At 42.7% G+C, this 26,928-nt stretch overlaps 1 protein-coding gene across 1 annotated transcript in view; it reads right to left on the bottom strand.

Moving 5' to 3' along the window:
• LOC124595868 (glutathione S-transferase 1-1-like) overlaps positions 1 to 26,928 on the bottom strand; it is a 34,884-nt gene that overhangs the window by 5,220 nt on the left and 2,736 nt on the right. The window contains exons 2-4 of the mRNA XM_047134774.1: positions 15,931 to 16,083; positions 11,129 to 11,187; positions 487 to 625 (exon numbers count right to left, since the gene is read on the bottom strand). Of these exons, the coding sequence (XP_046990730.1) occupies positions 487 to 625; positions 11,129 to 11,187; positions 15,931 to 16,074 (342 nt within the window). The 5' untranslated portion in view covers positions 16,075 to 16,083. The remainder of the gene's footprint in view (positions 1 to 486; positions 626 to 11,128; positions 11,188 to 15,930; positions 16,084 to 26,928) is intronic.

The raw sequence follows: 26,928 nt of genomic DNA, 5'->3' as shown, positions 1-26,928 counted from the left end.
TCTAAGTTGAAAACGTGAAAATAAGAACTTTCCGAACTCAGCACAAAGAGACTCACTGAAACGCCATTGTTAACTAAAGAAGCCGTTATTAACTAAAATATACATCATTTGTACAAAAAAAAAATGGCTCTGAGCACTATGGGACTCAACTGCTGAGGTCATTAGTCCCCTAGAACTTAGAACTAGTTAAACCTAACTAACCTAAGGACATCACAAACATCCATGCCCGAGGCAGGATTCGAACCTGCGACCGTAGCGGTCTTGCGGTTCCAGACTGCAGCGCCTTTAACCGCACGGCCACTTCGGCCGGCTGTATTTGTACAGTTGCAGGCTTTTCAATAGGAACAGTACAAAGATTAATGCAAAGTTACTGAAAGGAAACTAAAGAAAACTGCCTGACGTACAGTTCAGAGATCAATGACAATTACAATTTCAAGTTTGGAACATTCTTTAGTATAACGAGAAAAAGGAATGTTTTATGCTTACCCAAACAACTTCAAATGATTTGTACAGTTCAGTATCAAAATACAGCCTCTGGTCAACAAGCACGCGTTTCGACGCGTCCTTTGGGTACAAAGAGTCGTTTTTCCCGTACTTCGATATGAGGTAGGATGCGATGGCTCGACTGAAAAAAAAAGTAAATTATCAGAGATGCCTTATGAAACTGTATAAAATAATAAATATGAACTATTAGGTAATGAAAAACATTACATGCCAAATCATTGTAGCAGGTGGGTAACCGTCTCTACCCTGGTAGAGTGTGATGCTTGCTGTGATATTGCTGTGTCATCTGAATGAAAAAAAGCGCTTCCGGTCGTATATTCAAATAAGCATTCTTTTTCATTTAGTACCGTATGAAGTTTGTACTTCTGGTACAAGTTCACCTTAAGCAGGAGGCAGAAGAATATTTCTGCACAATACTCATGTCTTGTATAGCAGTCATATTTTATTTCTTTTTATTTTCTAATCGTAAATCTGTAACAACAATATTTTTACTACACGAAATCTCTACGGTACCGCCACCTACGCTTCCTCAAATATCGTAATACCCCTGCGCAGTCGACCACCAAATATGACTAAAGAGGAACCTGTCAGTATACATAGATGTGAGGAGTATTGTGGTATCACTTGGGAGGCCATACTGCTGTTGCTTTTCCGTGGTTTCCTTAAAATGTTCCAGGCAAATGGTTGCTCATTAGGCCAAGGCCGACTACCTGTCACATTCTTCTCGTCGTAGACCTTTAAGTCTGTAACTGTCTCTATATGTGTATTAATTTCTTATTGTTGTTGTGGCCTTCAGTCCAGAGACTGGTTTCATGCAGCTCTCCATGCTACTCTGTCCTCTTCGTCTGTGAACAACTACCGCAACCTAGATCCTCCTGAATCTGCTTAGCGTATTCATCTCTTGAACTCCTACGATTTTTACTCTGTACGCTTCTGTCCAGTACTGAATTGGTGATCCCTTAATGCCTCACAACGAGTTCTAATAACTGATCCCTTCATCTAGTCAAGTTGTGCCACAAATTATTCTTCTCCCCAATTCTGTTCAGTACCTCCTCGTTAGTTACGTGATCTACCCATATAATCTTCAGCATTCGTCTGTAGCACCCCATTTCAAAAGCTTCAATTTATTTCTTGTCTAAACTATTTATTGACCATGTTTCACTTCCGTACATGGCTACACTTCAAACAAATACTTTCAGGAAAGATTCTTACACTTAAATCTATGTTCAATGTTAACAAATGTCTCTTCTCCAGAAACGCTTTTCTTGCTATTGGCAGTCTACATTTAATATCCTCTCTACTCCGACAATCATCAGTTATGCTATTTTGTATAAAACTGACATGGTGAGACCGTGGCTGTGCACAATTAATGTAGGTTGATTCTTACAAAGAAGAAGACAGCAACCAGCCACTATTAATACTGCTATTTACTTAGTAAATAGCGCCGTAACCGGTTTTCGAACTGACAAGTTCATCATCAGACGGCTGTTCACACGATTTGCAAGATACACTTTATACTCTGGCGCCGTTGTATTTGTAAAACTGCAATCTTTGTGTCAACTTCACATGTGGCAGATACCTTTTGGCGCGTGTGTGCGTGGTGCTTTGCACAATATGGTGATGTGCTAATCATAAGTGCTGCATATATTTTGGAATGTTTGAAAAATACAATCCTGCAAATTCGCAACAAAATCGAGCGGAATTTTCGATGGCACCAACATGCCAAAAATATTTCCCCTCAGTCGTTGTTGTTGTGGTCTTCAGTCCTGAGACTGGTTTGATGCAGCTCTCCATGCTACTCTATCCTGTGCAAGCTTCTTCATCTCCCAGTACTTACTGCAACCTACATCCTTCTGAATCTGCTTAGTGTATTCATCTCTTGGTCTCCCTCTACGATTTTTACCCTCCACGCTGCCCTCCAATGCTAAATTTGTGATCCCTTGATGCCTCAGAACATGCCCTACCAACCGGTCCCTTCTTCTTGTCAAGTTGTGCCACAAACTTCTCTTCTCCCCAATTCTATTCAATACCTCCACATTAGTTATGTGAACTACCTATCTAATTTTCAGTATTCTTCTGTAGCACCACATTTCGAAAGCTTCTATTCTCTTCTTGTCTAAACTATTTATCGTCCATGTTTCACTTCCATACATGGCTACACTCCGTGCAAATGCTTTCAGAAACGACTTCCTGACACTTAAATCTATACTCGATGTTAACAAATTTCTCTTCTTCAGAAACGCTTTCCATGCCATTGCTAGTATACATTTTATATCCTCTCTACTTCGACCATCATCAGTTATTTTGCTCCCCAAATAGCAAAACTCCTTTACTACTTGAAGTGTCTCATTTCCTAATCTAATTTCCGCAGCATCACCCGACTTCATTCGACTACATTCCATGATCCTCGTTTTGCTTTTGTTGATGTTCATCTTATATCCTCCTTTCAAGTCACTGTCCATTACGTCCAACTGCTCTTCCAAGTCCTTTGCTCTCTCTGACAGAATTACAATGTCACGGCGAACCTCAAAGTTTTTACTTCTTCTCCATGGATTTTAATACCTACTCCGAATTTTTCTTTCGTTTCCTTTACTGCTTGCTCAATATACAGATTAAATAACATCGGGGAGAGGCTACAATCCTGTCTCACTCCCTTCCCAACCACTCCTTCCCTTTCATGTCCCTCGACTCTTATAACTGCTATCTGGTTTCTGTACAAATTGTAAATAGCCTTTCGCTCCCTGTATTTTACCCCAGCCACCTTCAGAATTTGAAACAGAGTATTCCAGTCAACATTGTCAAAAGCTTTCTCTAAGTCTACAAATGCTAGAAACGTAGGTTTGCCTTTCCTTAACTTTCTTCTAAGGTAAGGTGTAAAGGCAATATTGCCTCACGTGTTCCAATATTTCTACGGAATCCAAACTGAACTTCCCCGAGGTCGGCTTCTATCAGTTTTTCCATTCGTGCGTAAAGAATTCGCGTTAGTATTTTGCAGCTGTGACTTATTAAACTGATAGTTCGGTAATTTTCACATCTGTCAACACCTGCTTTCTTGAGGGTATTTCGACTGTCTCATACATCTTGCTCACCAGATGGTAGAGTTTTGTCATGACTGGCTCTCCCAAGGCTGTCAGTAGTTCTAATCGAATGTTGGCTACTCCCGGAGCTTTGTTGCGACTCAGGTCTTTCAATGCTCTGTCAAACTCTTCACGCAGTATTGTATCTCCCATTTCATCTTCATCTACATCCTCTTCCATTTCCATAATATGTCCTCAAGTACATCGCCCTTGTATAGACACTCTATATACTCCTTCCACCTTTCTGCTTTCCTTTCTTTGCTTAGAACTGGGTTTCCATTCGAGCTCTTGATATTCATAGAAGTGGTTCTCTCTTCTCCAAAGGTCTCTTTAATTTTCCTGTAGGCAATATCTATCTTACCCCTAGTGAGATCAGCCTCTACATCTTTACATTTGTCCTCTAGCCATCCCTGCTTAGCCATTTTGCACTTCCTGTCGATCTCATTTTTGAGACGTTTGTATTCCTTTTTGCCTGCTTCATTTACTGTATTTTTATATTTTCTCCTTTCATCAATTAAATTCAATATTTCTTCTGTTACCCAAGGATTTCTACCAGCCCTCGTCTTTTTACCTACTCGATCCTCTGCTGCCTTCACTACCTCATCCCTCAGAGCTACCCATTCTTCTTCTATTGTATTTCTTTCCTCCATTCCTGTCAATTGTTCCCTTATGCTCTCCCTGAAACTCTCTACAACCTCTGGTTTAGTCAGTTTACTCAGGTCCCATCTTCTCAAATTCCCACCTTTTTGCAGTTTCTTCAGTTTTAATCTACAGTTCATAACGAATAGATTGTGGTCAGAGTCCACATCTGCCCTGGAAATGTCTTACAATTTAAAATCTCTTTCCCAAATCTCTGTCTTACCATTGTATAATCTATATGGCACCTTTTAGTATCTCCATGGTTCTTCCATGTATACAACCTTCTTCCATGATTCTTGAACCAAGTGTTAGCTGTGATTAACTTATGCTCTGTGCAAAATTCTACCAGACGTCTTCCTCTTTGATTTCTTACCCCCAGTCCATATTCACCTACTACGTTTCCTTCTCTCCCTTTTCCTACTCTAGAATTCCAGTCACCCATGACTATTAAATGTTCGTCTCCCTTCACTATCTGAATAATTTCTTTTATTTCATCATACATTTCATCAATTTCTTCATCATCTGCAAAGCTAGTTGGCATATAAACTTGTACTACTATAGTAGGCGTGGGCTTCGTGCCTATCTTGGCCACAATAAGGCGTTCACTATGCTGTTTGTAGTAGTTTACCCGCACTCCTATTTTTTTATTCATTATTAAACCGACTCCTGCATTAACCCTTTTTATTTTATATTTATAACCCTGTATTCATCTGACCAAAACTCTTGTTCCTCCTGCCACCGAACTTCACTAATTCCCACTATATCTAACTTTAACCTATCCATTTCCCTTTTTAAATTTTCTAATCTACCTGCCCGATTAAGGGATCTGACATTCCACGCTCCGATCCGTAGGACGCCAGTTTTCTTTCTCCTGATAACGCCTCAGTGGAAGAATAAAAATCGGAAACTGACGATTATGTAAAGCGTATCTTGCAGATCTTGTGAACAGCCGTCTGATGATGGACTTATCAGTTCGAAACCGGTTACTGTGCTATTTACTGAAATAAATAGCAGTGTTAATAGTGGCTCGTTGCTGTCTTCTCTGTAAGAATCAGCCTACAATAATCATCAGTTATTTCGCTCCCCAAATAGCGAAACTCATTTTCTACTTAAAGTATCCTATTTCCTAATCTAAAAGTTTCTTGTTATTGCTCTTATATTGTAACAGTAAGACATGTCCTGTGTTCTTGCAAAAGAGATCTAGGAATAAATGAAACTACTACTACTACTACTACTACTACTACTACAATATTAGGTCAGGAGACCTCAGTGACTTTTAAGTAATTGCTGGATTTTAACTACGTAAAAAATCATTCAGTGACTCTTCAAACCTTTGAAAGCTGTCCGAGTGCTGTACCTGTGAAGCGGAAACGCGAAAAACCGCAACTAAACCAAGACCAGGCAGACCCCCTGTACTGATGGACAGCAACCGTTAAGCGGTTTTGAAAATTCATACACAATCAGCGAAGGACTCATTCGTGAGTTTAAAAGTCGTACCAGTACTACAATGACTGTGGTTAGACAGTTAAGAACATTTCTGTAGCCAGTGCTACGCGACGCTCGAGTTAGTGTAAAAAGTGAGGTCACTGAACGATGAGTGATTAGAAACGAGTGACCTGTAGTGATGCGTTTCGTTATAACCGGCGATAATCCGACGGAAAGGTTTGTCTTTGGCAAATGCCTGGAGAACGCTACCTCTCATCAAGTGTAAGTCAGTGCCAACAGTGAAGTACGTAAAAGGTGGTATGCATGCGGGTGTTCTTAGTGGTTAGGGTGGGGAACTCTTATTGCGCTAAATGCCGAATAATATGAAAGCAGTTTACAACATTGTGCATTGCGCACATTAGATGAACAGTTCGGAGACAATGATCGTTTGCGTCAACATGACAACGCTCTCTGTCTTACAGAAGTATCTGTGAGGCAATTGTTTGTGGTCCATAACATTCACGAATTGGACTGGCCCTCAAACTTTCGGCCTGAACGCAAACGAACAACTTTGAGTAGAGTGAGAATGTCAACTTCGCTACAGACCCCCTGTGTCCTACGTCACTACTTTCTCTGTTCTGGCGTAACCACATGCGCCGGAACGTAGAGGAAGAACGCGAGACCAGAGAAGGCGGTGAGGTAACGTCAGCCAATAGCCAGCTGACAAGGACAGCGCCTCGCCAGGAGCGACCTCTGCAAGAAGCCTCGCACGGACGTTAGTGGAGAATATTCGCTTAGTATTAAAACGGCTTAGCAGAGAGTGCTACGATATGAGATTGCAGTGATCCGTATCCATTTGTTGTTTGAACATTATGTATAGCCAGGACTCGGATTTATGTAGCCCATCGTTTCCGACACCTTTGATCATTAAAGTTAAGTATTATCAATCTGCTTTATAAATATAAAACTACTAATGTCATTTGCTTGAAGCCCTCACCTGCTTGTCTCTCCCATTCTTTCCCACCCCCATCCGCTGCCGCGCCTGTACGCCTGAATCCCACCTGCTCCCCATCTTACCACACTCCATGCCCTTGCCCCAGGTGGCTTCCGCCAACTTCCCCTCCCGGATGATGCCCTCGTCCCCTCCATCTACCCCTGCTACCAGATTTAATCCACCCCTTCTTCCTCCTGTGTTTTTCCTCCAGACCACCCTCTTTCCCTTCTCTCCGTCCTCACTTACTCCCTCCTCCCTCCCTCTCCTCCCCCCTCCCTGGGCTTCCACACCCCCATACCCTCTCCCTTCCATCTTCTCTACACCTGGCATCCTTCCCCCCCTCCCCTCTACCCTCCCATATTTACCTGTGGCAGCACCCCCTTTTTTTCGTGCAACAGTGTGTTTATAGTGCGCCGAAGATCGCCATCACTGTGTTAGTGTTTCTCTTCGTCTTAGTACAACGGTGTTTCTTCGTCAGTGCTCCTACGTTCATGTGTTCAACCGTCAGTCTACGTTTGTGCACTGAGCTGACTTCCCTGTGCAACCAGTGCCTTCCGTGAACGACTTCATTTATTTTTCATTTGTCTGTCTCCTGTTTTTATCCTACATGTACATCTGTTTTTATGTCTTCATGTTCCTTGTATGTTTTTTTCTGTGCCCGAAGAGCGGCGTGGATAGGTAGATACTGGCCTACCTTTTTGAAAAGGTTTCAAAAAACAATAAAAAATTGCTTGAATTGGCCTGCCGCTGCGGCCGAGTGGTTTTAGGCACTTAGTCCGGAACCGCGCTGCTGTTATGGTCGCAGGTTCGAATCCTGCCTCGGCCATGGATGTGTTCAAAAATGGCTCTGAGCACTATGGGACTTAACATCTATGGTCATCAGTCCCCTAAAACTTAGAACTACTTAATCCTAACTAACCTAAGGACATCACACAACACCCAGTCATCACGAGGCAGAGAAAATCCCTGACCCCGCTGGGAATCGAACCGGGGAACCCGGGCGCGGGAAGCGAGAACGCTACCGCACGACCACGAGCTGCGCACTCATGGAAGTGTGTGATGTCCTTAGGTTAGTTAGGTTTAAGTAGTTCTAAGTTCTAGGGGACTGATGACCTCAGACGTTGAGTCCCATAGTGGTCAGAGCCATTTTTGAACCGAGAACGCAGCTTCCCTTATTCACCCTTTACGAGACGATTGGGGAAGACCCAACATCAGCTTTCGGCTGTGCAGGAAGAATGGGGTACCATTCCTCCATAGACATTAAAACGCGTCACTGGAAGTCTCCAGCGGTCATAAAGGGCAAAGTGTGGACAGAACCCATATTAATGTCCATAAGTGTCCGGCTATTGGTTTTCACGTGGCGAATGCAGTTGAGTTTAATATAAACCTGCATTCACAGCAAAGATTCAGTTAAGTGCGTGATGTCTTTCAGCCATTGGCTATCATGAAACGCACAACTTTAAATATTGCCTCTTAAGTTTGAACCATTTAGAGTACCCACGAAAGTATTTCTTTTACGATTCGAAGAGACAGCTGCAAGAATTACATAGTGCCTTTTATCCGAGTGGATTCTTAACTTCCAAGCCGAGCGAGGTGGCGCAGTGGTTAGATACTGGACTCGCATTCGGGAGGACGACGATTCAATCCCGCGTCCGGCCATCCTGATTTAGGTCTTCCGTGATTTCCCTAAATCGCTCCAGGCAAATGCCGGGATGGTTCCTTTCAAAGGGGACGGCCGATTTCCTTTCCCATCCTTCCCTACTCCGATGAGACCGATGACCTCGCTTCTGGCCGGCCGCGGTGGTCTCGCGGTTCTAGGCGCGCAGTCCGGAACCGTGCGACTGCTGCGGTCGCAGGTTCGAATCCTGCCTCGGGCATGGATGTGTGTGATGTCTTTAGGTTAGTTAGGTTTAAGTAGTTCTAAGTTCTAGGGGACTGATGACCACAGCAGTTGAGTCCCATAGTGCTCAGAGCCATTTGAACCTCGCTTCTGGTCTCCTTCCCCAAAAACAACCAACCAACCGTCTTAACTTCCAAACAGTGCAAATCAAGGATACGATGACACAATTAAACATGTTGAATTTTGGTGGGGTAGAGTCGTTTATCATGATAATCTAACAGTTCGTTGACATGTACAAGCAATGACACACTTATACAACGTCAAAATCATGTTTTTAGGATGCTTGAAGACAGGTGGAAGTTCCGCTGCAGCACAGGTAACGAGTTAATATTGCAAGCAGAGCGCACAGACAGCTCAAACGGGCTAGTGGGCGGACGGGTTCGCGGTCTGATAGAACGTTCCTGTCTGTTGCACTCAGCCTGCCAGCCCGGGGGACGGGACGTCTAGTTAGAGGCGCTGCTGGCGGGTCAGCACTGTGTAAGCACGGCCTTGGCTGTTACGCCCGCACCGTGCTTAACCCTAACCAGGATCACTGCCTTGCCTTGGCAATCTAACGATGGCAATAAGCAGACCACTGTGGGTCCACATATCCTTTTGCCTAACTTCGGCTTCGAGAAGTTTATGCTCCGCGTGGAATCATACTACTTTACTACCAGTTCAATCCAAGTACGCCGGGCAAGCGTTACGGACGCAGTGCAGAGTTGTCTGCATCGCATTTCACTGGCCATCGCAACCAAATTATAGCACTGTTTCAATCGATAACAAAAGAGCGTTCGCTGGAAGATATCAGCAGGTTTTTCTACGTGCGGTAAAGACTACTTTTTTACGCGTATTACGGTATATGTACTGCATTTTTTATTTTCTTGGTTGTATGATGAGACTCACAACTGATTGTAGTAGCACCTTCTTTTAGTTGTTTAGTTTGGCTATGGGCAGCAGAGACCATACAGCCAACAGTAGTTACAAAAGTGGCAGCTGACCGTGACACCGTCCCTCCTTTCAATTGTCGTGCGAACGTCGAAATGACAGATATTGAGAAAATCGATGGCGAAATTGAAAAGCAGCTACAATCGCTTAGTAGTGGAAAGGCGTCAGGTCCATATGAGATACCTATAAGACTCTGTAAAGATTATGCGAAAGAACTTGCACCCCTTCTAGCAGTAATTTATTGTAGATCGCTTGAGCAACGAAAGGTACTTAACGAATGGAAAAAAGAGAGGTCACTCCCGTTTTTAACAAAGGCCGTAAGACAGATCCACACAACTCGCTCTGTTCCTCCATGAAACCCACAGCGCAGTGGACAACGGCGCTCAGGTTGATGCCGTGTTCCTTGATTTTAGTAAGGCATTTGACAACGTCTTACATTGCTGTTTAATGAAAAAAATCCGAGTTTACGGAGTATCGTAGCAGACTTGCGATTGGATTCAAGACTTTCTTGCAGATATAACTCAGTACGTCGCTCTTAACGAGACAAAATCGACAGATGTGAAGGTAATATCCAGAGTACCACAGGCAAGTGTGATAGGATCGCTGCTGTTTACAACATATATAAATGATCTAGTAGAAAGTGCCGGATGCTCTTTAACACTATTCGCACATGATGCAGTTGTCTATACGAAAGTAGCAACGCCAGAACATTTTAAGAATTCGCAGAACGACCTGCAGAGAATTGATGATTGGTGCAGGCTCTGGCAGTTGACCCTGAACGTACATAAATGTAACATATTGAGTGTACATAGTAAAAGAAATCCACTACTGTACAGCTACACCATTGATGACAAACAGCTGGAGACAGTGTCTGCCGCAAAATATCTAAGCGTAACTATCCAGAGCGCCCTTAAATGGAATGACCACATAAAACAGATAATGGGAAAAGCAAACACCAGACTCAGATTCATCGGGAGAATCCTAAGGAAATGTAACTCATCCACGAAAGAAGTGGCTTGTAAGGCTCTTGTTCGCCCGATTCTTGAGTACTGTTCGTCTATCTGAGGCCCCTATCAGGTAGGACTGATAGAGGAGATAGAGAAGGTCCAACGAAGAGCGGCGGGATTGTTTGGCTGGCGGGAGAACGTCACGGAGATGCTAAACAAACTCCACTGGCAAACGTTACAAGAGAGACGTTGTGCATCACGGAGAGATTTACTATTTAAATTTCGGGAGAACACATTGATCACGAGGAGAGAATTCGAGAAATTAGAGCCAGTACAGCATACCGACAATCATTCTTCCCACACACTATTCGCGAGTGGAACGGGGTTGGAGCGATGAGATAGTGTTACAGAAACTACCTTTCGCTACACACCGTTAGGTGGCTTGTGCAGTATGCTGTAGATGTAGATATTTACATAGTTGCAATTTCTACAGCAGAACAATGTAAAGAGTTCGATGCACAAACACAAATTCTTAATGTGAAATAGAAGCACTTAATAACAAACACCAGACAGCCAGTAGTAGTTACAACAGTGCCAAGTTAAACTCATAGGTGTACCTTACAGATACGGCGTACACATCCATTTTGCTACTGATACTGCTATATCAACTTATTACTGAAAGAGTTAATTAGTTTTTAAAGTACTCTGTACTTACCTCTCTGCAAGGTACAACCCGTTGTCATCCACTGTTGGAACCGTACGCTGCGGATTTTTCTGAAATAATAAATAATAATGGCCTTATGCATCTGGACCAACATGCTGTACAGAAGTTTCGTATCTGACTCTACGAAAAGATTTAAATATCGAAGAAGACACCAAAACTGCAACAAACATTACATACAGTGTTAAAATTATACAGACAGTAGAGAATCTTAAACTGGGTGTTCAGAGATAAAGAATCAGCAAGTGGACATTAATATTTCAGGTGGTACTACGTTTTCGGAAAAAAATGGTTCAAATGGCTCTGAGCACTATGGGACTCAACTGCTGTGGTCATCAGTCCCCTAGAACTTAGAACTACTTAAACCTAACTAACCTAAGGACACCACACACATCCATGCCCGAGGCAGGATTCGAACCTGCGACCGTAGCAGTCTCACGGTGTTTTCGAAAAGTACTGTGAGTCAATTACTTGTCTGTAAACTGTCTGCGTTGCATTACACACAAATTCCAGTTCCATGGACGCTGGTGGCACTAACTTGAGAAACAACGTCCAAGGTGAAGTTTACAACTGTTCATAGTTCATGATTGGTTGTCGAAAATGGCGCATTACTTGTTACAACAACTTGCAAGCATGCATTCAGTGAATGGTGCAGTAGTACGTTGTTGTTGTCTTTAGTCGACAGACTGGTTTTATGCAGCTCTTCATTCTACTCTATCTTGTGCTAGCCTCTCCATTTAAGAATAACTACTATCTCCTTACTGTATTCATCTCTTGGTCACCTTCTACTGCTTTTAACCCCCAAACTTCCTTCCAGTACCAAATTGGTAATCCCTTTATCTCTCATAATGTGTCCTGTCTACCGATCCCTTGTATTGGCCAAGCTGTGCCACAAATTTCTTGTCTCCCCAGTTCTAGTCAGTATCTCCTCATCTGCTACGTGATTTACCCACCTAATCTTCAGCGTTCTTCTGTAGCACCACATTTCGAAAGCTTCTATTCTCTTCTTGTCTAAACTGTTTATCGCCCATGTTTCACTTCCATACATGGCTATACTCGAGGCAAAAATACGTACAGAAAGGACTTCCTCCCACTTAAATCTATATTCGATGTAAACAATTTCTCTTCTTCAGAAATGATTGTCTGACATTACCAGCCTACATTTTACATCTCCTCTGCTTCTTCCATCATCAGTTATTTTGCTGCCCAAATAGCAAAACTTATTTACTACTTGAAGTGTCTCCTGATATAATTTCCTTACCATCACTTGATTTATTCTACTACATGCCATTATCCTTGTTTTGCTTTTGTTGGCGAACATTTTATATCCTCCTTTCAAGACACTGTCCATTCCGTTCAGCTGCTCTTCCAAGTCTTTTCCTGTGTCTGATAGAATTACGATATCACTGGGAAACCTTGAAGTTTTTATTTCTTCTCCTGAACTTTACTGCTTGTTCAATATACACATTGAACAGCTTCAGGGATAGGCTACGACACTGTCTCACTCACTTCTCAACCACTGCTTCCCTTTCATGCCCCTAGAGTCTTGTAAATGCAGTCTGGTTTCTGTACAAGTTGTAAATAGCCTTTCACTCCCGGTATTTTTCTCCTGCTACCTTCATAAATGCAAAGAGAGTATTCCAGCTTTCTCTAAGTCTTCAGATGTTACAAACATAGATTTGTCCTCCTTAAACCATCTTCTAAGATAAGTGGGGGGGGGGGGGTCACTACGCCTCGCGTGTTCCTACATTTTTCCGGAATCCAAACTGATCTTTCCCGAGGTCGCCTTCTACCAGTTTTTCTATTCTTCCATAAAGAATTCGTGTTCTTATTTTGCAGCCATGATTTATTAAATGACAGTTCGATAATTTTTATACCTGTCAGCAGTTGCTTTCTCAGGAATTAGAATTGTTACATTCTTCTTCAAGTCTGAGGGTATTTCGCCAGTCTCATACATCTTGCTCACCAGATGTGCCATGTCTGGCTCTCCCAAGGCTATCAGTAATTCTGACGAAATATCGTCCGCTCCTGGGATCTTGTTTCGACTTAGATCTTTCAGAGCTAACTCAAATTCTTCTTGTATTATAGTATCTCCCATCTCATCTTCATTTATATCAAATTCCCTTTCTATAGCATTGCTTTCAAGAACGTTTCCCTTGTACAGACCGTCTGTAAACTACTTCCACCTTTCAGCTTTCGCTTCTCTGATTAGGACTGGTTTTCCGTCTGAGATTTTGATGTTCATACAGCTATTTTTCCCCCCAAGGCCACATTAATATTCCTGTGGGCTGTGCCCATCTTTCCCTATTGAAATATGTTCTTGAGTCCATACATTTGTCCTCCAGACACTCGTGTTTAGCCATTTTGCACTTACTGTCAGTTTCATTTTTTAAATATTTATATTCCACTTCGCCAGCTTAATTTTTAAATTTTCTCTTTTCATCAATTAAATTCAGTATCTCTTGTGTTATCCAAGGATTTCTACTAGGGCTTGTTTTTTTCCCTATTTAGTCCTCTGCTGCCTTCACTATTTGATCTCTTAAAGACAATCATTCATCTTCTAATGGTACTCCTTTCCCCTGTTCTAGTCAAATGTTGCCTAATGTTCCCTCTGAAACTCAACAATTCTGGTTGTTTCAACTTAGCCAGATCCAACGTCCTAAATTTTCTACCTTTTTCCGATTTCTTCAGTTTAAATTTTCAAAAATGGTTCAAATGGCTCTGAGCACTAGGGGACTCAACTGCTGAGGTCATTAGTCCCCTAGAACTTAGAACTAGTTAAACCTAACTAACCTAAGGACATCACAAACATCCATGCCCGAGGCAGGATTCGAACCTGCGACCGTAGCGGTTTTAAATTTTCAGTTCATAGCCAATAAATTGCTGTCAGTGTCCACATCTGCCACTGGAAGTGTCCTACAATTTAAAATCTGTTTCCTAAATCTCTGTCGTAACATTATAGAATCGATCTGAAAACTTCTGGTGTCTCCAGGTTTCTTTTACGATTCTTAAACCAAATGTTAGCGATACTAATTAAATTGTGCTCTGTGCAAAATTCTATCAGGTGGCTTCCTCTTTCTTTCCGCTCCCTCGTTCGATATTCACCTACTATTTTTCCATCTCTTCCTTTTCCTACTATCGAATTCCAGTCCACCAGCACAATTAAATTTTCGTCTCCTTTAAACATCTGAATAATTTCTGTTATCTCATGATACATTTCTTGAATATCTTCATCATCTGCGGAGTTGGTTGGTATGTAAACTTGTTCTTCTGTGGTATGCGTGCGCTTAGTGTCTACCTTGGCTACGACAATGCGTTCACTACGCTGTCCATAGTAACTTTCCCGCATTCCAGTTTTCTGATTCGTCGTTAAACCCACACCATTATCGCGGTCTGATTTTGTATTTATAAACCTGTATTCACCTGACCATATGTTCCTGCCACCGAACTTCACTTTACCCACTACAACTAACTTCAACCTATCCTTTCGCGGTTTTAAATTTTCTAACCTACTTGCCCGATTAAGGGATCTACCTTTCCTCACTCCGATCCGTAGAATGTCAGTTTTGTTTCTCCTGGCGACGACGTTCTCCTGAGTAGTCCCCGCCTGGAGATCCGATTGGGGGATATCTCACCTCTGGAATATTTTAACAAAGAGGATACTATCGTCATATAACCGTACAGTAGAGTTGCATGCCCTTGGGAAAAATTACGGCAGTAGTTTCCCCTTGCTTTCAGCCGTTCTTAAGTCCCATCACAGCAAGGCCATTTTAGTTGATGTGACATGGCCAGATCAGTCAGTCACCCAGACTGCCGCCCCTTCATCTATTGAAAAGTCTGTTGCCCCCCCCCCCTCCCCCTCAGGAACCATAAAGTTGTCTGACCTCTCAACAGATACCTCTCCGATGTGGTTGCAGCTACTGTATGACTATCTGCATCACTGAGGCACGAAAGCCACCCCACCGACGACTAAGTCCATGGTTCGTGGGGGAGGGGGGAAGGAAGCAGTACGTAGTGGCTGGGAAACAAACTGGGTGTATAAAGGAAAGTTTCACAGGAAATATCGTAACTGGAAGAAATTTCTCTCCACACATAGCAACGTGGCACGAACTGGATCGTTGACGTCATAAGTGTTCGCAAAATACAATTTATGGAGTTACTTTCGGATCGTATGGAAGAGGGGTCATGAATAAGTGTGCGTCGGATATTTCAGTATGCTTAATACTAATGACTAATTGCAATTTACTAAGATCACGTTCAACAGTTTCTATCAGCTTCAGTTATCGCTATGAAATGTAAAATTAATATTCATTTCTGAACATTACTTCATTTAATTAAAGTACTCAGTGTAAGATACCTTATCATCAACGTAAGTATGACCCTAAATTACCCTGTGCTACACATTCATACATTGAAATTAGCTAATTCACTTACATATACGAAATTTTCATCAGTTTCACAACCATTAAATGTTTCATTACTTTCACTTACTGCGAATATAAGTCCTATTTTGTGGTATGTTTCATTTCATTACTAGCTCTGAAGAGTTGGTGTGTGCTGCAGTGTGACTTTATAGGACTATAGGATTATTTACGTGCAAGGAAAGAGTAGTCACGCAGTATCGTTCGTAAAACACAGCAACACTTCATATAGAATACTGTTACTGATTGCTGTCCCGTATTCTATTGTTTTTCGTCTTTTGTGTCACTACACACAGTTGTATAATGAACAGGTAGTATCTCAGACGCTGTCAATGGAACAATTAAGTGTTGCTGAAGTTGGTACGCATACGTTACCTTTGTCATCTCAGGAGCAGCCATCTCTTTGGTTATGTCTTTTATTGGAATTTTCTTGAGTTCCACTCCAAGTATGTCAGCTATGACTCGCACCAGGAAACATGGTGGACTGGGATCGAAATTATACAGAATTATGGGCGCCATTGTAGTTACCTGCAAGTAAATAAATGAACATATAAATTCGGCTTGTAAAGAATACCCAATGGTTCTACGAAAGAACCTTACAACACAGCTAATTTCCGAAGTCAGACGGATTTGAAAATGGCAGATATAGAAATGACGGGGCGTACGTTCGAAGAAGAATCAAGCAACGTACTACGCTTCCAACAGACATCTCGCATGATGGGAAAATAAACGAAATTCCCATTCATAAGGCATGTCGACAGCTATTCTTTCCATTCTCCATTCACCAATGGAACAGTGAATCAGGGAAGTGACAGCGTTCCCAGAAGGTCTGCCACACGTCATAAAGTGGCTTGCTAACTGTAGATGTGGAAGTGGAACTATGAGGACGGTTTTTCCCTCTGGTTCTGTGACTCATAGGTCAGTTTTACAAAACCAAAAGAAAAGCCTATGGTAGTTCAAAGATCTGAGGGCTGTCCTGTTTGGCCAATTGACTGAGCGAAGAGAAATTACACAAGTGATTCAGTCCGAATTTCCACAGTCAAACGCAGAGTGGGAAATGAACAAACAGGCTATGAAATAAATCAGCGTGAGGTCTAGCTTTGAAAAAATTATAACTTGAAGATAATCAGTGTAATAAAGAAAAACTTTGTGTACTGACGGTAAATTATGAGATGGCTTTTTGTCCGAAATGGCAGAGCCAGTCGAAGAGTGAGAAAAGAACAAAATGGGTATAGACTGATCAGCGTGGGATCTAATTGTTCTAAAAAGATTTAACTGCTTGAAAGCAATCAGGATACTAAAAAAATTTAATTTTTGATTTGAGGGAAAACTGAAATAGCTTAGGAACAGCTGCTGCTAGCTACGTAAATGGCGTGTTAAAAAAGTTGATTTCTTCAAGGCGTAGCTACTTTGCGTTCAGAAAGTTGCAGTGATGTGATACTTGATTTTTAAAATGGTCTACTTTGAAATCAGGCACTAAGTTTAGAACATTTCGAGAACAGCAACAGACAAATGAGTTGTCAAGAAGATCATTTTCACAGCTTATCTATTTTGCGTGAAAAGGTTGTATTGGTGTGGTATATAATGCTTTCTGAACAAAATCGGAAAATAAAATAATTAAAAAATGGTTAAATGTTTTGAGCAATGGCTCGTTTAAAAGTAGGGCATTAAATAGTTTACAGACTGATCTGACGCACTTCGAATGACGCTCGAAATCACATACAGCAAATGAGGTACCGACTCAAAATTTGAAGTTCAATGCTTAACTTACGATGTTACAATGTTTAAGGATAATCGTCTAATGAATTATGTAGAGCGTGCAGGCTGCTGTTACGCGCCCTTGACACATTTCTATCACTCATGTACGGAAGTTAGAAAAGATCTTACAATTTTTCTATTTCAAAAATTTTTATGTGGGTAATCCTTCAAATACCAAAAAAGAGAATACGTATGACATAAGAAATAATGTCTCCCTTTGCAATTGCAATAAAGATTATTGTTCTTGCCCACTCACTTTTCCCGATAAAAAGGTGGGTATAAGAAATATAATAACATTGTAACCTTAAATCAGAGACCAGTTCCAACTGAACTGTGGATTCTACATAGTGATCTTTTTCCATGACTGATGTATAATAATTCAAGCTGCTACGGCTCTATTTTTAGGAACCTAAATATTTAAATACTTTATTTTCTGTAGCAATCCCAACCACATTCTTGCTTCAATTCTTGAAATGAAAATAACAGGTTATAGGATATTTTTGCTAGAGGATATTGTTCAGAATATTCAACGCCGCTTTGTGGCGACGACATATTTCTTTGATTTGTAGCAATAGATATAAAGTTAACCACTGAACTTTAAATCCTCTTTCGGCATCTCACTTGCTGTGAAAGTAAACCTTTAATTTTAGTACTCTTAAGGGGAGGGCTGTGTTGTTTTCAGTCTTGAAAGAGAGAACGGTTCTTGTGTACATAGTTCGGTACAGGAACGTCACTGCGAAGGCCTGGCGTGCTCTGCCACTTACGGAAAGAAGTGTTGTATGACTACTAGCCAAGCAATGTGAGTCTCAAGTACCCCGGTTCACTTCTGCAATGTAGCCGTTGAAAAGTGAATGCGGGAATTAGATTTAAGTGAGATGTCGATATATCTCCACTTCATTCTTTATTCCAGAAGTAAAATTTCTGTGGGATGTACACTATGTGATCAAAAGTATCCGGACAGCTGGCTAAAAGCGACTTACAAGTTCGTGGCACCCTCTATCAGTAATGCTGGAATTCAGTATGGTGTTGGCCCACGCTTAACCATGACGACAAATTCCACTCTCGCAGGCATACGTTAAATCAGGTGCTGGAAGGTTTCTTGGAGAATGGCAGCCCATTCTTCACGGAGAGCTGCATTGAGGAGAGGTATCGATGTCGGTCGGTGAGGCCTGGCACGAAGTCGGCGTTCCAAAACATCCCAAAGGTGTTCTATAGGATTCAGGTCATGACTCTGTGCAGGCCAGTCCATTACAGGGATGTTATGGTCGTGTAATCACTCCGCCATAGGCCGTTCATTATTAACAGGTGCTCTATCGTGTTGAAAGATGCAATCACCATCCCAGAAATGCTCTTCAACAGTGGGAAGCAAGAAGGGGCTTAAAACGTCAATTAAGGCCTGTGCTTTGATAGTCCCACGCAAAACAACAAGGAGTGAAAGCCCCCTCCATGAAATACACGACTACACCATAACACCATCGCCTCCGAATTTTACTGTTGGCACTGCAAACACTGTCAGACAACGTTCACCGGACATTCGCCATACCCACACTCTGCCATCGGATCGCCACATTTTGTATCGTGATCCGTCACTCCACACAACGTTTCTCCACTGCTCAATAGTCCAACGTTTACGCTCCTTACACCAAGCGAGCCGTCGTTTGGCACTTACCGGCGTGATGTGTCGCTTATGAGCAGCCGCTCGACCATGAAATCCCAAGATTTCTCACCTCCTGTCTGTCATAGTACTTGCAGTGGATCTTGCTGCATTTTGGAATTCCCGTGTGATGGTCTGGATAGATGTCCGCCTATTACACATTACGACCCTCTTCAACCGTCTACATCTACATCTACATTTATACTCCGCAAGCCACCCAACGGTGTGTGGCGGAGGACACTTTACGTGCCACTGTCATTACCTCCCTTTCCTGTTCCAGTCGCGTATGGTTCGCGGGAAGAACGACTGTCTCAAAGCCTCCGTGCGCGCTCTAATCTCTCTAATTTTACATTTGTGATCTCCTCGGGAGGTATAAGTAGGGCGAAGCAATATATTCGATACCTCATCCAGAAACGCACCCTCTCGAAATCTGGCGAGCAAGCTACACCGCGATGCAGAGCGCCTCTCTTGCAGAGTCTGCCACTTGAGTTTATTAAACATCTCCGTAACGCTATCACGGTTACCAAATAACCCTGTGACGAAACGCGCCGCTCTTCCTTGGATCTTCTCTATCTCCTCCGTCAACCTGATCTGGTACGGATCCCACACTGATGAGCAATACTCAAGTATAGGTCGAACGAGTGTTTTGTAAGCCACCTCCTTTGTTGATGGACTACATTTTCTAAGGACTCTCCCAATGAATCTCAACCTGGTACCCGCCTTACCAACAATTAATTTTATATGATCGTTCCACTTCAAATCGTTCCGCACGCATACTCCCAGATATTTTACAGAAGTAACTGCTACCAGTGTTTGTTCCGCTATCATATAATCATACAATAAAGGATCCTTCTTTCTATGTATTCGCAATACATTACATTTGTCTATGTTAAGGGTCAGTTGCCACTCCCTGCACCAAGTGCCTATCCGCTGCAGATCTTCCTGCATTTCGCTACAATTTTCTAATGCTGCAACTTCTCTGTATACTACAGCATCATCCGCGAAAAGCCGCATGGAACTTTCTACACTATCTACTAGGTCATTTATATATATTGTGAAAAGCAATGGTCCCATAACACTTCCCTGTGGCACGCCAGAGGTTACTTTAACGTCTGTAGACGCCTCTCCATTGATAACAACATGCTGTGTTCTGTTTGCTAAAAACTCTTCAATCCAGCCACACAGCTGATCTGATGTTCCGTAGGCTCTTACTTTGTTTATCAGGCGACAGTGCGGAACTGAATCGAACGCCTTCCGGAAGTCAAGAAAAATAGCATCTACCTGGGAGCCTGTGTCTAACATTTTCTGGGTCTCGTGAACAAATAAAGCGAGTTGGGGCTCACACGATCGCTGTTTCCGGAATCCATGTTGATTCCTACATAGTACATTCTGGGTTTTCAAAAACGACATGATACTCGAGCAAAAAACATGTTCTAAAATTCTACAACAGATCGACGTCAGAGATATAGGTCTATAGTTTTGCGCATCTGCTCGACGACCCTTCTTGAAGACTGGGACTACCTGTGCTCTTTTCCAATCATTTGGAAACTTCCGTTCCTCTAGAGACTTGCGGTACACGGCTGTTAGAAGGGGGGCAAGTTCTTTCGCGTACTCTGTAGAATCGAATTGGTATCCCGTAAGGTCCAGTGGACTTTCCTCTGTTGAGTGATTCCAGTTGCTTTTCTATTCCTTGGACACTTATTTCGATGTCAGCCATTTTTTCGTTTGTGCGAGGATTTAGAGAAGGAACTGCAGTGCGGTCTTCCTCTGTGAAACAGCTTTGGAAAAAGGTGTTTAGTATTTCAGCTTTACGCGTGTCATCCTCTGTTTCAATTCCATCATCATCCCGGAGTTTCTGGATATGCTGTTTCGAGCCACTTACTGATTTAACGTAAGACCAGAACTTCCTAGGATTTTCTGTCAAGTCGGTACATAGAATTTTACTTTCGAATTCACCGAACGCTTCACGCATAGCCCTCCTTACGCTAACTTTGACATCGTTTAGCTTTTGTTTATCTGAGAGGTTTTGGCTGCATTTACACTTGGAGTGAAGCTCTCTTTGCTTTCGCAGTAGTTTCCTAACTTTGCTGTTGTACCACGGTGGGCTTTTCCCGTCCCTCACTGTTTTACTCGGCACGTACCTGTCTAAAACGCATTTTACGATTGCCTTGAACTTTTTCCATAGACACTCAACATTGTCAGTGTCGGAACAGAAATTTTCGTTTTGATATGTTAGGTAGTCAGAAATCTGCCTTCTATTACTCTTGCTAAACAGATAAACCTTCCTCCCTTTTTTTATGTTCCTACTAACCTCTATATTCAGGGATGCTGCAACGGCCTTATGATCACTGATTCCCTGTTCTGTACATACAGAGTCGAAAAGTTCGGGTCTGTTTGTTATCAGTAGGTCCGAGATGTTATCTGCAGGAGTCGGTTCTCTGTTTAATTGCTCGAGGTAATTTTCGGATAGTGCACTCAGTATAATGTCACTCGATGCTCTGTCCCTACCACCCGTCCTAAACATCTGAGTGTCCCAGTCTATATCTGGTAAATTGAAATCTCCACTTAAGACTATAACATGCTGAGAAAATTTATGTGAAATGTATTCCAAATTTTCTCTCAGTTGTTCTGCCACTAATGCTGCTGAGTCGGGAGGTCGGTAAAAGAAGCCAATTATTAACCTAGCTCGGTTGTTGAGTGTAACCTCCACCCATAATAATTCACAGGAACTATCCACTTCTATTTCACTACAGGATAAACTACTACTGACAGCGACGAACACTCCACCACCGGTTGCATGCAATCTATCCTTTCTAAACACCGTCTGTACCTTTGTAAAAATTTCGGCAGAATTTATCTCTGGCTTCAATCAGCTTTCTGGACCTATAACGATTTCGGCTTCGGTGCTTTCTATCAGCGCTTGAAGTTCCGGTACTTTACCAACGCAGCTTCGACAGTTTACAATTCCAATACCGATTGCTGCTAGGTCCCCGCATGTCCTGACTTTGCCCTGCATCCGTTGAGGCTGTTGCCCTTTCTGTACTTGCCCAAGGCCATCTAACCTAAAAAACCGCCCAGCCCACGCCACACAACCCCTGCTACCCGTGTAGCCGCTTGTTGCGTGTAGTGGACTCCTGACCTATCCAGCGGAACCCGAAACCCCACCACCCTATGGCGCAAGTCGAGGAATCTGCGGCCCACACGGTCGCAGAACCGTCTCAGCCTCTGATTCAGACCCTCCACTCGGCTCTGTACCAAAGGTCCGCAGTCAGTCCTGTCGACGATGCTGCAGATGGTGAGCTCTGCTTTCATCCCGCTAGCGAGACTGGCAGTCTTCACCAAAGCAGATAGCCGCCGGAAGCCAGAGAGGATTTCCTCGGATCCATAGCGACACACATCATTGGTGCCGACATGAGCGACCACCTGCAGGTGGGTGCACCCTGTACCCTTCATGGCATCCGGAAGGACCCTTTCCACATCTGGAATGACTCCCCCCGGTATGCACACGGAGTGCACATTGGTTTTCTTCCCCTCTCTTGCTGCCATATCCCTAAGGGGCCCCATTACGCGCCTGACGTTGGAGCTCCCAACTACCAGTAAGCCCACCCTCTGCGACCGCCCGGATCTTGCAGACTGAGGGGCAACCTCTGGAACAGGACAAGCAGCCATGTCAGGCCGAAGATCAGTATCAGCCTGAGACAGAGCCGGAAACCGGTTCGTCAGACAAACTGGAGAGGCCTTCCGTTCAGCCCTCCGGAATGTCTTTCGCCCCCTGCCACACCTTGAGACGACCTCCCACTCTACCACAGGTCAGGGATCAGCCTCAATGCGGGCAGTATCCCGGGCAACCACAGTCGTAGTCCGATCGGGGGATGCGTGGGACGAGCTGGCCGTCCCCGACAAACCCCCATCCGGAACCCCACAGTGATGCCCATTGGCAACAGCCTCAAGCTGTGTGACCGAAGCCAACACTGCCTGAAGCTGGGAGCGAAGGGATGCCAACTCAGCCTGCATCCGAACACAGCAGTTGCAGTCCCTATCCATGCTAAAAACTGTTGTGCAAAGAACGTCTGAACTAATCTACAGAGAGCGCAAACAAATCGACACAAAATTTAAACGGTTATTAAAATACAAGATTGCCTAGTAAATGCAGTAATGCTGCTACTTGCGCACTGCTGACACACTGCTCGGCGGCGGAAGGAGACTACGCCATTTTACACTATTCAGGTACTAAAAACGCGATGCTACAACTCTCAAATATTATAATACGCCCGAAATTTATGAATTAAACAATGCAAGTACCAAAAACACGCAAAAAATTAAGAATTAAACTATGTAACAAATCAGTGAGCTAGGAGTATACGACTTGCTGCTGCAGCTGCTTATCCAACGACGGCAGGGAGCACACAAATGATGACCATTTGAGCGGCTGAAACTAGTAAACAACCGTCGGCGGTCTCTGTCAGTCAAGAGACAAGGTCGGCCCGTACGCTTTTGTGCTGTACGTGTCCCTTCACGTTTCCGCTTCACTGTCTAAGCGGAACCAGTGGACCTATGGATATTTAGGAGTGTGCAAATCTCGCGTACAGACGTATGACAAGTGAGACCCAATCACCTGACCACGTGAGTTCCGCGGAGTGCCCCATTCTGCCCTCTCACAATGTCTAATGACTACTGAGGTCGCTGATATGGAGTACCTGGAAGTAGGTGGCAGCACAATGCACCTAATATGAAAAACGTATGTTTTTCGGAGTGTCCGGATACTTTTGATCACATAATGTAGTAGTAGAGAAGATATCTGCGTTTTCTGTTTAGCTGTCCATGTATCCCGCAGATCGATTAAAAAAACAGTGACTCGTTTTCCATTCTTTAACTTCCATGAAGAATTATAAAAGTTTTTGTCATGTCTCCATGAACTCATAAGTGCCAGAAGTTCCATTTTCTGGCTATAGTGAATCACGTTAGCAGCGACCTCTACTATATTGAACAAGTGCTCTGTGAGTATCGGAACGACTCCGTGTCGGATGACATTAACACCTACGGCTCATTTCACTTCATTCTTGCCCTCGAGATCGTTGTAATATAATACACTAATCCAATGTTAAGAACAACTCAATTCGACGTGAGTTAATCTCTTTTTATGCTGCCTGAACGGTAGGTGAACCTACTGATGATGGAAAGTCACTTTTCTTCGGTATTCAGTGGAGTCGTCGCTATGAAGTAGCAATTGAAATGCATGATACGATCAATTCTGTATTACTAGCTGACATACTCGACATGGAGAGAATGTTCGGTAAACTTGAATGCTGTAGATCGTAACGTAGAAACAGTGCTCACTAGTTTCAGCTGCTTGGAGGGTCATGTTCAGATCAGGATACAAGCATGGGCTGTCTACAGCAAGAAAATAAGTAAGACACTTGGTCATTTCAGTGTTAACATTTTTCTGAGGAAGTGAATACTAAAATGACAGGTGTCTTACATGTTATCTTGATGTAGATACTCCATGTTTGTATTCTAACTTGATGACCATTTGAGCGGTTGCAACTAGTAAACACTGTTTTCTACATTGCGACCTTGGTAATTAAAGGTTGTGATAAATCAGCAGCATCAATGTCTGTACTTGATCTCAAAGAGATAGTGTCACAACCAGAAAAAGCCATTCCCTTTCCTGCTTATTTTGGTGTTATCGCAACTTGGAAATAGCCTGATGACATTACATCACTGAACTAACGTTCCATGCAAAAACGGGTAGAACAAAAGGCACTTTTTGAAGCAACGCAGCTCCATTAATAATGAGTGTAAGGCAACGAATAGAACAACAGTGAAATGAAATATGAAGCTTCGTTCTCTCTCTCGAATTTACGCACACATTTCATAACAGTTCTGGCTAAATATCCTGTTGCATTAGTGTGCGAATTTCAAAATCATCGGCAGCAGCCATTTTACATTTGTCGCTGGGTAAAAGCCTTCGTCACGCTTCTCCACGAAGAGACCTGGAGACATTCGGCCTTTCCCGTCTATTGTACTCTTATATGTTTTTTATGTCCTCTAATCACATTTCTTATGTCATCGTCTTAATCATTTCTTATTTCTGCAATTCTGGAAAGGAATTTCCATTTACGGTCCTTTCACCCAACTATATGCGGCTCCAGACACCGTTTCATTTCCTTTAGAACCACGTTCACATTTTCCTCTCTGATCTGGTAGCTGTTTCGTATGTTTGTTCTCCCGTCTCACTAAGTAGTTTCCAAAACACATCTCAAAATTACTACCTAATATTTGCAAACTCCAACACTTCGGGCTATTTCTACTCGTCCTTTCATTCGTTTTCCTGTCAACCCGGTCGATTTCAGCTGCAATAGGGACAAGAACTCATGAACAGGTTCATTGACTTTAATGTTCGTTTGTACTATTTTCTTTTCTGTGTGTTGATGGAAGATTACAGCTGTATTTTCGTAATTTAACTTCAGCCCTGTTTTCGTCAGTTAGCTTTTGACGTTGATTTGAACTAGAGGATATGACATAAGGAAAACGAAGATTTGTGGAATGTGTGTCATAGACGTGCGTTCCTGGTCTTTATTTCTAGTTTAAGTATTTCTAGTTTAAGTATCTCAAAATTTTCTCCAGAGTTCGACAAAATAGTTTTCATGATGTGGAATTTCTTTGACATTCACCTTCAGTTTCCAACTCCCTGATGTAATATTATAGAGCTGCTTTGTTTTCCAGCGATAAAGTTCAAGCCACTGTCGTGTTCACGACTGAAGAACGGAAACAAATGAGCTAAGAGCATTCCTCTGTTAAGAGTCACTGGGCAGCTGCTACAGTGTCACAGGTTTATCGTCAATTATGTAAGAGAACGAAGTTTATAGATTTCTTTCCGCTGCCGCGGTGGGTGAACTGTAACATCAGCGATATGTGATGGGTTTAGTCTATGCTCCACCTAGCTAACTGGAAGATTTTGTATATATATAGTTAGGAATTTGGGTACAAGCACTCCAAGATCTTCAGTTCTAGTCCACAAAATAACAGAACGTTATTCTTCAGAGATGAGATACCTGTAATGCATACCACCACAGAACAACTTTATTTCTAAAATGAAGACGTTTTCTTCAGGTGATACCGAAACTTCGTTTCCCCTCAAATGGAAGCACAAGTTGTTAGGCTGCTTCGTTGATGCACGCGTCATTTTGTAGCCCATGATTGTCTTTCACCGTAATCAAATTTTGTTAGCGAGATAGACCAATTTCAGAGGCTTGGTACACACCTCTGATTATAGAAGAGGTGAAGATGGTGATACTATTTGCGTTATATATTTGTCGCACGAGTGATATTTTGCTTACGAAATACACGAGTGAAATTTGACTCGAGAACTATTTAAGGTTTGTGTTACTCTCATCGGGTTCTTGGATATGTTATGCCTGTCCTTTAGTACATTTCATGGCAGTTTGTGGAACATATTACAGTAAAATGGTAGAATCTCTCAAAAGCTTAAGACGGTGTGACTATGTCAAGAGCTTGTGCATTACGGAGTTCTGTACTGTGGAAAAGAATCAAAGGAACATTTTTTTGAAGCCTTATTCGTTTTACCCTATTGTAACGCAGAAGTTTTAAATTTGACTCCAAAGTACCTACAGCCTTCCTCTGTAATGGTGGAAACGCGTGGCATCCTGCCAGGTCACCAGAGACATGGCGATTCTTCAAACAGCAAGGTGTCGATAGATGCAAAAAAGACCATAGTTCAGAAGTTTCGAGAACATACCTTCACCGAAGAGTCAAGCAGTATATTGCTCCCTCCTACGTATATCTCGCGAAGAGACCATGAGGATAAAATCAGAGAGATTAGAACCCACACAGAAGCATACCGACAATCCTCCTTTCCACGAACAATACGAGACTGTAATAGAAGGGAGAACCGATAGAGGTACTCAGTGTACCCTCCGCCACACACCGTCAGGTGGCTT

This window comes from Schistocerca americana, chromosome 2, assembly GCF_021461395.2.
Source record: "Schistocerca americana isolate TAMUIC-IGC-003095 chromosome 2, iqSchAmer2.1, whole genome shotgun sequence".
Classification (NCBI taxonomy): Eukaryota; Metazoa; Arthropoda; class Insecta; order Orthoptera; family Acrididae; genus Schistocerca; species Schistocerca americana.
The sequence above is the reverse complement of the archived record's forward strand: the minus strand, read 5'-3'. Positions and strand labels throughout refer to the sequence as shown.